A 12,392-nucleotide genomic window follows, 5' to 3' on the forward strand; every position below is an offset into this window, starting at 1 on the left:
ATTCTAGGGAAAAACTGCTGACCAATATAAAATGCAGCAGAACTTCACTATTGCATTTTCCCATTAAAAATAATCCACTAAAATTAAAGAAGGTAATTAAGCACATTTAAGCATTGGAAAACTGATGTGGGGACCTGGGAGTAAACCAATCTACAAAATCTCAATGTAAAAGCATGTAAGCAGCACTGATTTAGTTCTTTGGTTTCTTGCATAGTCTACTTCCTACATCCTACACAGAAAGCTCCAGCAAAAATTTTATTAAAAGGAAGAAACCAGTAATTCTACCAGAGAAGCATTGAGTGTCACTACTGCTTGACTGTCCCACCATCCCCCTCTTTAAATGGTAAATAGCTGGGTAAATACCTTAAATACAAATGATAACAGCTATGGTGCCATTTAATTTACTTTACTTACATTTGATTTAATTTACTTTACATTTAATTTAATTTACAGTGTCAGCTAGCAGACATTGTAGGAACCAAGAAGCACTGAGTGTCACTTCTGCTTTACTGTCCCACCATCCCTCTCTTAAAATGGCTTTTGAATGCAATATTCAGTTAAGTAATCAGAAAGTTCACCAGCTACATAACTGTCTCTGAAGTGGCTTGTGTGATGTTTGATTGCTAAAATATATCTTAGCTTTCTTAGAAGGCCAATTGCTTAACATAATAGACTTAATTAAAAAAATCTATAGTTGTTACCCTAAGCTATTAAGTGTGAAAAGAATAATATTCAATCCCCCTCAAAAATCAATGCTTAATTTTGTGTTTAGTCTTATGCTAAAATGTAGAATGCAAGCTTCATTACTTCTTATGTAAAGATACTGTATCAACAATTGAACTTAAAAAAAATCTAGTGCATCTAATTTCACTTCTGGATTAACATCTTGAAAGTTGAAGTATTATACTGATGGGTTGAGATTTGCCAATTCAAGTCCAAATTCTTGTCCTGAGAGCTGCTATCCCAGTCAATGAGACTACATACACCCTCACAAGTTGCTTCAAAAATGAGCAACACTGAAAGCAATTCTTTTGTAAAAAAGACAGTGCTTTTAGGACAATAGCAACTATTTCCAAGTGACTCCAGTAAATTAAAAGCAGCAATCCTTTTGTAGTTGACTGCAGTTGCCAAGCAGTGAATTAAAAGTGATATTTTTAGCATTACAAGTTATGTTGTTTAATAGATACAGATATAGATATCTCTTCCAGATCCAGTAATTTTCAACTTTTACACATATAAAAGGGAGTCTAGAATGACAATTTTCCAAACTGCACCTAGTACAAGGCAGGATAATATCATCTACTTGAGATCCATTTGATCATCCTTTCCCTCTTGTACTACCTAGATCTTAATTCTCTCTGCTTGAGAGAAATTTCATGTCACACGCACTTGTTTTTCAGTGCCCAAAGCAAGAGGATCTTTTGATGATATACTGATCAATTTAAAATGCCTTGTAATTTTTCAAGTTTCCTAAGATAACTTGAAATGCCTTGCTTTTCTGAGGAAACATGAATTTCAGTAGATATCAGATGAATGCATGACAACCATCTAACCAGCCTGCAGATTTAGGAATCCACATGTAGGCTGAGAAGATGCCTGCTCACACACACACACACAGAGCAGTTTGATGCTAAAGAAATTACTAGAGCAGCATTGATACAGTGCTCATTTGCCTGTTTTGGCAGTACCAAAGCTTGGAAATACCTTAAATACAAGTGCTAAGAGCTACGGTGCCATTTAATTTACTCAGCTTGCAGACACTGTAGGAACCAAGGCTGTGTTAACATGGACACATCCCTACTGCCAGGGAACACAGGGATGGATTTGCCTCAATGACAGATCTGAGACACAGAAGATTTCATCACGAAATTCTGCAGTGACTATTCACAATTACAGGCTCAGATGCAAGAGCCACAAAAGGTACATTTACTGAAAAGAACCATTATAGGCTAATATCTGATTCCTGCTTTTGGCTTCCAGGAGGGATCTGGGATGGTTACTACAATTCATACTTGTTCTTTTTGTGTCTTGGGACCATAGGTCAAGATGAAAAGAGAAAATAATTCTTAGATTCAATTGTGTCCCTACATCCAATTAATGGAAACATTAAGTAAAAGTTTAAAAGAACACTATTCTGATACCAAGAATTATTACTCCTCAGTAAATCACTATTTACTCTAACATTTAGACTACCAGCTACTTCTTTATGTCCCTGCTGTTGACTGAATTTTGCATTACTGGTATGATCTACATTCCTATTCATCTACTGCCATAGATCCTTCTTTTTTGCTACTCTGAGTACAAAGTGATAGGGAAGCCTACACAGATCTCTCAGCTGTTTCTCTGGAGACCTAACATGATAGTGGCTGCTGATCTTACAAGTGTGAAGCAAGCCATAGCTGACTTAGCAGCTCTATAAAAAATATAAGTAAATAAATGAAAACATAAGCTCCCCATAATCATGGCAATAAAATAATTAAAGAATAAGTTAATCAGCTGTCCTGTGATTTTTGAGGGATCAGCCACTAGATGGCAGAAAAATGCAGTTTGATTTTCCCATCATGATGAAGAATTCACCCAATAGATTTCTTACATCTGCTCTAACAGGCTATCTGTCAAGCAATGTCAGATAAAGGATGACAGGAAGGCTGATTATCTCTTCCCTAGTGTACAGCCTACCTTGACTCTTTCTACTCTGCTGTAGAACTTTAAAAATATTTAAAGTATATACTTGCTGTATTCTGGAAGTAGACCACTACAGGAGTAGGGTCAATTTAGTTAAAGATATTCTATTATCACAATATCACTCCATTTAATATAAAAATGATAGAAGAAATGGAGAAGTTATGTCAAGATTCAGGTATATAATGGCTGGTTTTCCATCCAATAATGATGTGAACAATAGCGGTAGTGAGGAGACTGAAGCAAAGGATGTACAAAAAATAGTGCACAGAGTTAGGAAGTAAAATATGAGAAGCAAGGTCCTGAATTTTCACAGAAAACCCTACTTCTATAGTTTTACATACTGTTTTTACATTATTTTAACAACAAAAATGGCAGGGTTTGTCTTAATGAAATTACATGCATGTCTTAAAACTTCATACATTTGTATTAACATTACTTTTGGGGGGAAAACTGTATTGTAATAGTTTCACCATTTTTGAAAAAAGCTTACAGTACTCAGTCCACCAGTTTGGTGTCACTCCTACAGGCTTCTTTTGTGTGTACATTTCCTTACTTTATATGTGTTTGTTATTTCTGTAATCTTTTGTTCCCCTTTAACGGTCATCATTCTTGAATATTCTTATTGGATACTTCAATTACTACAAGAGGAGAGCAGACAGTCTCATTTTTTCTACATTTCAACTTTTTCCTGCTCTCTGTTCCTACCATTTGGGGAAAAAAAACAAACAAACAAAACAAAACCAAAACAAACAAACAAAAAAAAAAACAAAAAAAACAAAAAAAAAAAAAACAAAAAAAAAAACCACCACCAAAACAAAGCACACTAAACCCAGAACAAAACAAAACTGTAGTTGAAAACAAAATACCTCAGAAATTATATAATGAGGAATTATAGCACTACAATCATTGTACCAACAAAGAGAAAACCTACAAAACCCGAACTGTTTTACAGCAATTCACTGAATTCCCTCATGCATCCCCTCTTACACATACTGCACTACCAGAGGGACCTAAACAAACAGTACTGCTAAACCAACCTATTTTACATGTATCTAGTAAGGTTAGGATTATCTTTTCTCACAGACACAACCTCCTTTTACAAAAAACCCTCAGCCAAACATCACCATAGTTAACCTTAGATTACTGTCTTTTTTGATCTTTTCACATAAGTAAAACTGTCAGTTGTAAGATTCTAGCTCAAGTGAAATCCAAGGGGTTTTTGCTGAGATCCCATAATTTACTTTTTCAGATGACACTACTACAGCAATACAGTCTCTTACTACAAGGCTTAGGTTGGATGCAGGAAAGAGGACTTGATCTCCTAACTTAAGTCTAACATTGTGGAAAGTAGGCAAAAAAGACAACATAATGACAAGTTTTTCCCTCTACATCTGCCATCTAAACTAATGTTGAAAACCTCACAAAAGCAGAAAAGATCAAGGCAGAAGCAAAATTGTGCCTTAAGTAAAAAAATAATAAAAAATGATGATATAAAAAAATACTGAGAATTTTCAAAGCTTCACTGGAAGTTACAGATTTGTTCTGCAGCAAATCAGCCACTGAATTGGGAAGAAACATGTCTAAGCAGAACATCGGATACAGACTGAATAAATCTGACAGAATAAAGCCAAAATTGCTTTAGGACTTTTCTTGAACAGTGTTTAAAGAAAAGCACCTTTAACACTAATGTTACAAGAAGAGTTTGTTGTAAAATTATTTAGTCACATATTATGCTATAATTCATATAGTGAATAAAACTTAAACACATGAAAATGTTTTGTATGTGTTTTGAGGTGAAATTAAATTTTTAGATGTCAAGTTTTTCCAGCATGATGATGGCTGGAATGATGTTAAAAATCAGCATAGTTTAATTTCTTGAAATAAGAAAAAATTAATGAAACATCTGACTACTAACACAAATTTGGTTTCCAAACAGTTTCCTGATTAGGGTGACTGACAGATTATTACTTGGTACTTAAATATTAAGTAAAAAAATGTTTATTAAGTACCAGGTAAGGTACTTACTGAAGTAAAAGCCAGAAGTTCCTCTTCAGTCAATTTGTGTATTGGATTGTTCTTTTGGAAGTCTATACTGTAAAGAGAAAAGAAAAATCAAACAACGCTGATTTCATCTTTAGAATAACATTATTCAGAACACATTTTTCAAACTTGCAGAAATCTGAAGGACATTCTGGAAATGAAAAATGGGAGTATGGTACCTGCAGAAAATGACCTAGACCTAGAACACAGAAATAAAGAACCATTTAGGGGACTAAGATACTTTATAAGTACCTTCCCAACACCATCATCAAATGAAATGTCTTCCTTGGTTTAAGCTTATGGGAATAACAATTTCACTAATCCTAAAAAAAAGTTTAGAATCTATTGTTTGCTTTTACAGAGATCTGTTTCGAGTTAAAATCTTATAACTAACTGAATGCAGATTCTACAAATCAAGAAAGTACTAAAGCTAAAGTAGTGCTGAAGGGTTATCTCAGACAAACACCCTCCTAGTCACTCAAAATACACGACCACAGGAGTCCATCTCTCACTAACCTATAACTATATATAGACATCTATCTCACTGGTTTTTCCCCACCTTGTGCAAAATTTCATGCAAACAGGAAAGTCATAAAGAATTTCACTGCTTCAGTTAAACCTTTTTATCATATCTAATGTCAGGTGCTAGCAGACAAGACTTCTAGTTGGCTGGACGTAGTCAATTCAAGTCAACTGACTTCAGGTAAACAACAGCAAGTTTCTCTATGCATGGGAGGAGGGAGACAACCAAAAAAAAAGAGGAAAAAAAAGGCAGCAAGAAAAGTTCAAGGATTATAGCAACTCAACAGCAGTTAGGCAACCAGAATGTTAAATGACATGACCATAGCCTTTGAAAAGTACAGTAAACCAAGGGACAGTTAAATTGCGACAAAAGTAGAACTTATTTTTTATCATCCTAAAAATAAATTGTTTCAAGCAGGAAGGATTAATCCTCTTCTTATTCTAGATCAATTTTTGTCACTGCTTTTTGAAGCTTATAGATGCAGCTCTTCCACATAAAAACAGTGCTAAAATAGATCTCTGATTTCCATTTCTGCCACATCCATTTACAAAGCCTGAAGACAAGTAAGTGCAAAAATGTAAGTCTTCAAAGATAGAAGAACAACTAAATTGTTTTAATTATTTTTCTGTACTGAATCAAATCAAATTTAAAGCTATAATTTGAATCTGAATCTAGAGTAGAATTGTACCTTTTAAGCATTTCTAATGACTCTGTTAGTTCTTGTCAGACTGCTTTATAAAAATTTAATTTCTATGACCTGTATTTGTTCTGGTTTCAAGGACAGATAAACCAGTTCATCCCAGAGAATTTCAGGAGTTGAAATCTGAGTGGAACTTAGGATCTACTAGGTTATACGTAAGATGAGGGATCTTTTCATAACAATATGAAGAGAAGTCACTAATCATCACATCATTCAGTTTTGTAAGCTGTTTTCTCACTGCTCTTGAGTCCTGTCTTAAGGAGTTTATTGAAATAAAAGAGAGAAAGAAAACAATGAGAAACAGACATTCTTTAGACAGATTAAACAGAACCTTGGAGTAAGATGTACTGTGCAGCAGAAAATGGTATTTTCTAGTAAAACAGCAAAAGTTAATTGTCAGCAGCTTACAACCAATTCTTAAATCTGATTAATCAGGTCTACCTTGACAGCATAATGGATAAAGTATCCAGCTTAACTAATGAGTTACAAACTTTGGGACTTAATGACCCATACTTGAAACAGTGGAATTAATAGTCATCAAAGCATCACTTTCTGGATTATGACTACATGTTTCAAAAACTGATTTTGAAAGATGAAAAACATTAAGGAACATTGCTAAAGCTATTAAAAATGAAATAGCTTACAGGAATTCTAAAGCTAACTTATTAATTATTAAATGAAGCATTTACCCTCCAGAATTGCAGTTCTCATGCATTAAAGCACAGAACATGCTATAGAAGAAGGCTTGAGAAGAATGTTTTGCTTAAAAGCCAATGCTGTTAAATGCTTTAACATGTCTATGCTTCCTCACAAACTGACATACAATAGCTGGTATGGACACCAAGGGTACAGCCAGCAATCCAAGCCTAAACTCTACTCGGTTACAAGAAGAATTCTCAAAGCTGGAATCCTATTACAACACCCTTACTGCAACATGGCTGGATCTCAAATCTTGTCTCCATCTCTGAGACAGCTTCAGTCACTTAACGTCACCCCACCCACTAAATGGCATTTACCAATCCTTCAGGGAAGCAACACTGAATCTGGTTTGGTTGGTTGTCTTTAGTTTTGTCTTGCCAAACACAACTGGCAGGCAATATGGTTCCTATCCACTGCTCAGAACATGACAGTGATGGTTTCAAACTCAAACACTGTGACCAAGAAACCTACTGTGCAGCCAGACAATGTAAAACTCAAATTGTACCCTTAAAAAAAAGAAAATAAAACAAAAAAGAGCAGTAGGTAAATTAAAATTTCCTTCAGAAGGGAGGGAACAGGAAGGGTTATATAACCTGAACATAAAACAATACTGTGTTAAAAAATACAGTGCTCATTAAAATGGTCCTCAGCAAGGGAAAAGCTTTGCCTTGGCTTGAGTCAGAGTGTGGAAGACTAAAAGCGAGTGGGCTAAGAATTTACATCAGCCCACTGTTCACTACATGGTCCTCAAACCGGATCTAACAGATTCCGTCATTTTGCAACTCATAGATCAGAAAAGCACTTTGAGAGTCAGCGATGGTGAACACTGCACCAAAGTAATTGACTGACTATATTATACTTCTACATGCCCTAACTTCTGATCCTCAGACCTCAAGCCTGCCTTTTGCTCTCCTATGCTATTTACAAAACCCGTGTTGCATATAATTTCTAAAAGGTGAAAAAAACCAAGGTGCAGAATCACATGGACTTCATATAGTTTTTAACTAGTAAAAGACACTGAATTTATACAAGTTTTCCCATTTCAGTGAATAGTAGGGCATTTGCTTGATGGTTGATCCTCACAGGAAGCTGCCAACTGCAGAATCTGAAATATTTTTTCAAAATTCACTGAAGTGCTATTGCTGTATGGTAACTAATGCCAGCTGAAATCTGAAATGTAACTAACCTGAAGCACAAAGAATATAAAGTTTTTTAAAGATAAAACAACAATATAGCTATTAATGAAATATTGCTAAAATTCTCAACTGGACACTACAGCTCACTGTGAGAGAACTGAAAATGTTATCCATCTAAAATGCAAATCTTGAGCCTTTTAGCCAGACTATACAATAGGGAAAAAATGTCCCCTCAACTCACTATTTCATTATTTCATTGTAATAATGATTCATGCAGTTGTTTCTTTGGGTTTTTTTTAAAGTAACCATAAACCAACTTACCATATTCCAAGGATTACAGCAAGCTCTTCTGCACACAAATCAGGTAGCTGGTACTGATCAGCATCTGCAAATTTGATCTCATTAAGCACCGTGTCATCATTTAAATCATAATTCTGCCAGAAGAAAAAAAGAATATTTTAAAATACACAGAATTATGCCTTCAAAATATGAAAAAATAAAGACTTGTTTGAAAAAGGATAATACTACCAATAAAGAATGACACAATGGAAAGTAATTTACCATTATGATATAATAACTAAGTAATGAAGCCAGTACAAGGAATTATCACCTAAAACATTTCTCCTACAAATATACTGTTTCTCATGCATGAGGAACAGTATTCAGAACAACTCTAAGGTTAGCTAATATCAATTTTCTGTTTAAATAAGCCTGAAGGCAGCTTCCCTTTTCAAGCTGTTGCTCATAGAATTATCAACAATTTCATCCTCTATTATACATTTACAGACAACTGAAACAGATTGATGTTATGGTCATTAATGTGGGTTTTCAGGCTAGCCACCTTGGACATCTGGGAATTTAAGGATTTCTGTTTAAGTATCAGTAAAAGCCAACTACATAAGCCATGACTTCTGGCAGTAAAGGTAAATTAAAAAAAAAAAAAAAAACAAAACAGAGAGACTGAAAAGACCTCACTGAGCCAAGCACATTCTAAAAACCTTTACTCCTGGACAACTACCTGTAATTTTCCATAAAATTTCCTCTGGAACACACTTTCTATTTAAAGAGTCTTTAGTTTTACAAAAATAAAAAATGCTACCTGTAGTTCACTGTCTATCATTTATTTAACTTGAAGAAGAAAATAATATAATCTATGTCTGAAAAGTGCAAATTAACATGTTCACAGAATCTGCGTTTTTTGAAAACAATGAAAGATTTCCTTGGCTGCAAGCAAAGAGGAAGTAGCTGTAATACTACTTCTTCCTTCTCCCCTTGAAAAACAAACCCAAACCAAAACTGGTCCTGAAACCAATTATCATACTACTGGTTTTCAGTTACCAGTAGTAGTTTTTACAAACTACTAAAAACAGATAATGGATTTCTATTAACAGTTTTTCTAATTTCCTATTAATTTCCCTTCAGTGTCCCAGGAGAAGCTGTTTCTCATTCATATCTTCCGTTGGCAAGATCAAATTGAAGGTCCACAGGAGAACAAAGAGCAAACAGGAATGCTTTGAAGTGAGTTATATGCATTCATCAACAGTATTTTATCACTACATAAATGAAAGGAAATTGTGATTTTACAGAGAATGTGAAGAAAATAAGTTTTCATTTTAAGAGGATAAGTAAGATATTCACAGTTTTAAAGTCAAATTTATTACCATCATTTTCTTCTCTTACTGTATTAAACTATAGAAGGATTATCTACCACTTCCAGTGGAAAATTATTTTTGAACTAGTATAATGATACTTCATCAGGTGTAACATAAATTACAATTTCCTCCTTCAGGTCTAAAAAATTTCAAAAATCTATCTTGTATAAATGGTACTAATTACTTTAGTTTCACTACAAATATTGATCAACTGAACTCAACTGTAACTGTATGCCAGAGCTTTAAATCGTGATTTCCATTCCTAGATATAAAAAGAACTTCCTTAAAACATAAAAACAGCTCTGAATTGTTTAAAACTGATCAAACTATTTTAACATACCACTTCATATCAAGAGTCCTTATTCATCACCTCAAGCCTGAGGCTTTCCTTTCACAGCAACTGACCTGGGAGCAAATACTTCAGAAATTTGCGAGTAACTGGGAAAAAACACTCAAACAATATCCCAGTTAGGAACTCTGAGAACAATGCATCCTATCATTTAGTTCTAGGTAAGTTGTAATTGAAGTCTATAACTAAGTGTGACATTCACCAGGCAGCCTCCCCTGAGCTCTCACTATCCTATAAGGGGTTGCCATATGCAGCTCTACCATAAGCCTAAGTTGTCACATGTGTAGTCAACCTTGTTTCATCAAATCAAATGCAACACCAAGGATGTGGTAATGGGCAAACAAGAAAAATCTAGATTAGTCTCCTAAGATATTAATGCCTTCAATTTTGAAATAGAGAAATATTGACAATTTTTTTTGCTTAAGATCCCTGCTTGACCTGGAAGTCTACCAAGGCACAGTATTTTTTAATAAAGGCTTTCCTACTTGAAGTATAAACTTGGGACCATAATGGCTCAATTCATCTCTGGCTTCTTTAAGAAGTTCAAATAAATTTAAATCTCCTTATGGGGAAAAATGTCATCCTAAATCAATACTGTGGTTCTCAAGCAATTCATAATTGAAGTCATCATGCACACCCTTAACATCAGTAGGACCAAACTCACATAATTCATGCCACAGGAATAAATAGAGCAATTTCCTATCTTTCCACTGTAACTGAATACGTCTGTCAGTCCACAGGAATCTCTGAAATCCTGTGATGTCTTGCAGACTACTTGGAAAATCTGCCTCTCACCTGTTTTCCTAGCTCCATCATTCTTAGTCACTAAAAATTAATGCATGAACTGTAGAAGAATATATTTGCAAACATGCTCTTAGTTGAGTAGCCACATCTGTCTTGCAGGCATGCATATGTTGCTTTACCCCATGTCCTTTAATACTACGCAAACTACTGAGGCACAGTTCTTTCATGAACTTTCAAAAACCCCAGCTAAGTTTCTCTAGGCACAACACACTTTTCCCTAGTAGACACCCGACAAAAGCCTCAGAACATTTTCATTTTAAGAAATTAAAACAATTCTTCTCAGATACATACTATTGTCAAGCTTTCTAGAGGTGTTGCAGCTGGACTTAGTTCACTGTGAGGAAGGAAGAATCCATCTGTTCTTTGGACATCCAAAATAAGCTGTGCAACATATTTTTCCTGAAATCGTGTTCTCTTCCCCAAAGCACCTACAGAAAATATGTTGATAATAATGAACACTAAAAACCAGATATCTAATAGTATACTAGAGAGTTACTACCAAAAAAAACCCAGACAAAATAGAGAAATACAAGGAGAATTAACCTATAATATTTAGCAGTGGTTAGCCTCTGCTTGATCTCTTTGCAGTGTTCTCATTGCCAGCAAACATGCAAAGTAATACACATTACAAACACAGCTATATAAGTCTTGCAAAGCTGCTTTTAATTAAATTCCCCATAACCCAGCATTCTGAAAACTCATAGTCATCAAGTTTTGTCACTTCCCTGCTTATTTCCATGCAATAAACCAGAAACAATTGTTCAATTCACCTGCTAGAAGTTAGTGACTACATGGAGATATTTATGCAAATGAAAATCCCATAATATCTTAATAATATCTTACAGACCATCATTTTAAATATTTCAAATCTTCATCCAAAGAGTTAGATCCTTTGAAGAATTATCACAGACATGATGCTACCAGAATATGGCATGTAAGATACCATAAAAGTAATATTGGGAGTGAGTGAAACAGCAAACCAGTGAAGGCTCTATAAATGAATTAACCAATATTCAGAATGCACAACATGAGACCCCACTCAGTGTTGCTTCTTCAGTTCCTTATTGGACCCACTGACAATTTTTATTAGTTTTTAAAGTGGTAATTGACATCGATACCAAATTGTAAGGAAAAACATCTGTTTCTCTTCTGTTAGCAACTTACTTGTAAAATGCAGACAAATAAAAGAGCAATTTCAGGAAAATAACTTAAAATAACAAAATTTTAGCTCCTAACCAGAGCCAAAAATGGAGCTAAAAATTACTCTATAAAATGTGATGGTTTGCTTGTTCATTATTACTGTAATACGATGCTCAGACAGTGTAAAATGGAGGAATGAGAGCTAATCCACTGCTAGCAATCCATCTGCTGCTTTTGCAGAACCAATTAAGATGAAATAAAGTCCTTATTTTTGTGATAATTTTGAAAAAATTTCAGTATATAAAATCTTTGAGGTAAAGACGATTGACTGCTCATGTGACAAAGGCCTGATGATGAGGCCACAGTCCATAAGCCTCATCCAGCAGAGGGACTGAAATAGCAGTCACACGCTTTTCTTCCTGAAAGTGGAAAGAGATGAGTTGGGAAGCCAGAAATTAAACTGATTTCTCCATTTCTGCCAATTACCCCTTTTAGTGGAAAAGCCCTGTATTAAGAGATTATGAAGAAATGAAAAAGGTTCTAAAAATATCACTTTGAAAATCACACAGCAGAGACACACAGAGCAAAATACTGTCTAATGATTCCTACTAATTTTACGCAGTGGCATCCAATCCTCTATTTTAATATTGCTTGAAAATCACTA

General features: G+C 34.6%; 1 protein-coding gene across 1 annotated transcript in view; it reads right to left on the reverse strand.

The window, feature by feature from the left end:
- TTC27 (tetratricopeptide repeat domain 27) overlaps positions 1 to 12,392 on the reverse strand; it is a 112,558-nt gene that overhangs the window by 75,373 nt on the left and 24,793 nt on the right. The window contains exons 7-9 of the mRNA XM_054629777.2: positions 10,880 to 11,016; positions 8,105 to 8,217; positions 4,711 to 4,777 (exon numbers count right to left, since the gene is read on the reverse strand). Of these exons, the coding sequence (XP_054485752.2) occupies positions 4,711 to 4,777; positions 8,105 to 8,217; positions 10,880 to 11,016 (317 nt within the window). The remainder of the gene's footprint in view (positions 1 to 4,710; positions 4,778 to 8,104; positions 8,218 to 10,879; positions 11,017 to 12,392) is intronic.

Source organism: Agelaius phoeniceus, chromosome 3 (assembly GCF_051311805.1).
Source record: "Agelaius phoeniceus isolate bAgePho1 chromosome 3, bAgePho1.hap1, whole genome shotgun sequence".
In the NCBI taxonomy this organism is placed as follows: domain Eukaryota; kingdom Metazoa; phylum Chordata; class Aves; order Passeriformes; family Icteridae; genus Agelaius; species Agelaius phoeniceus.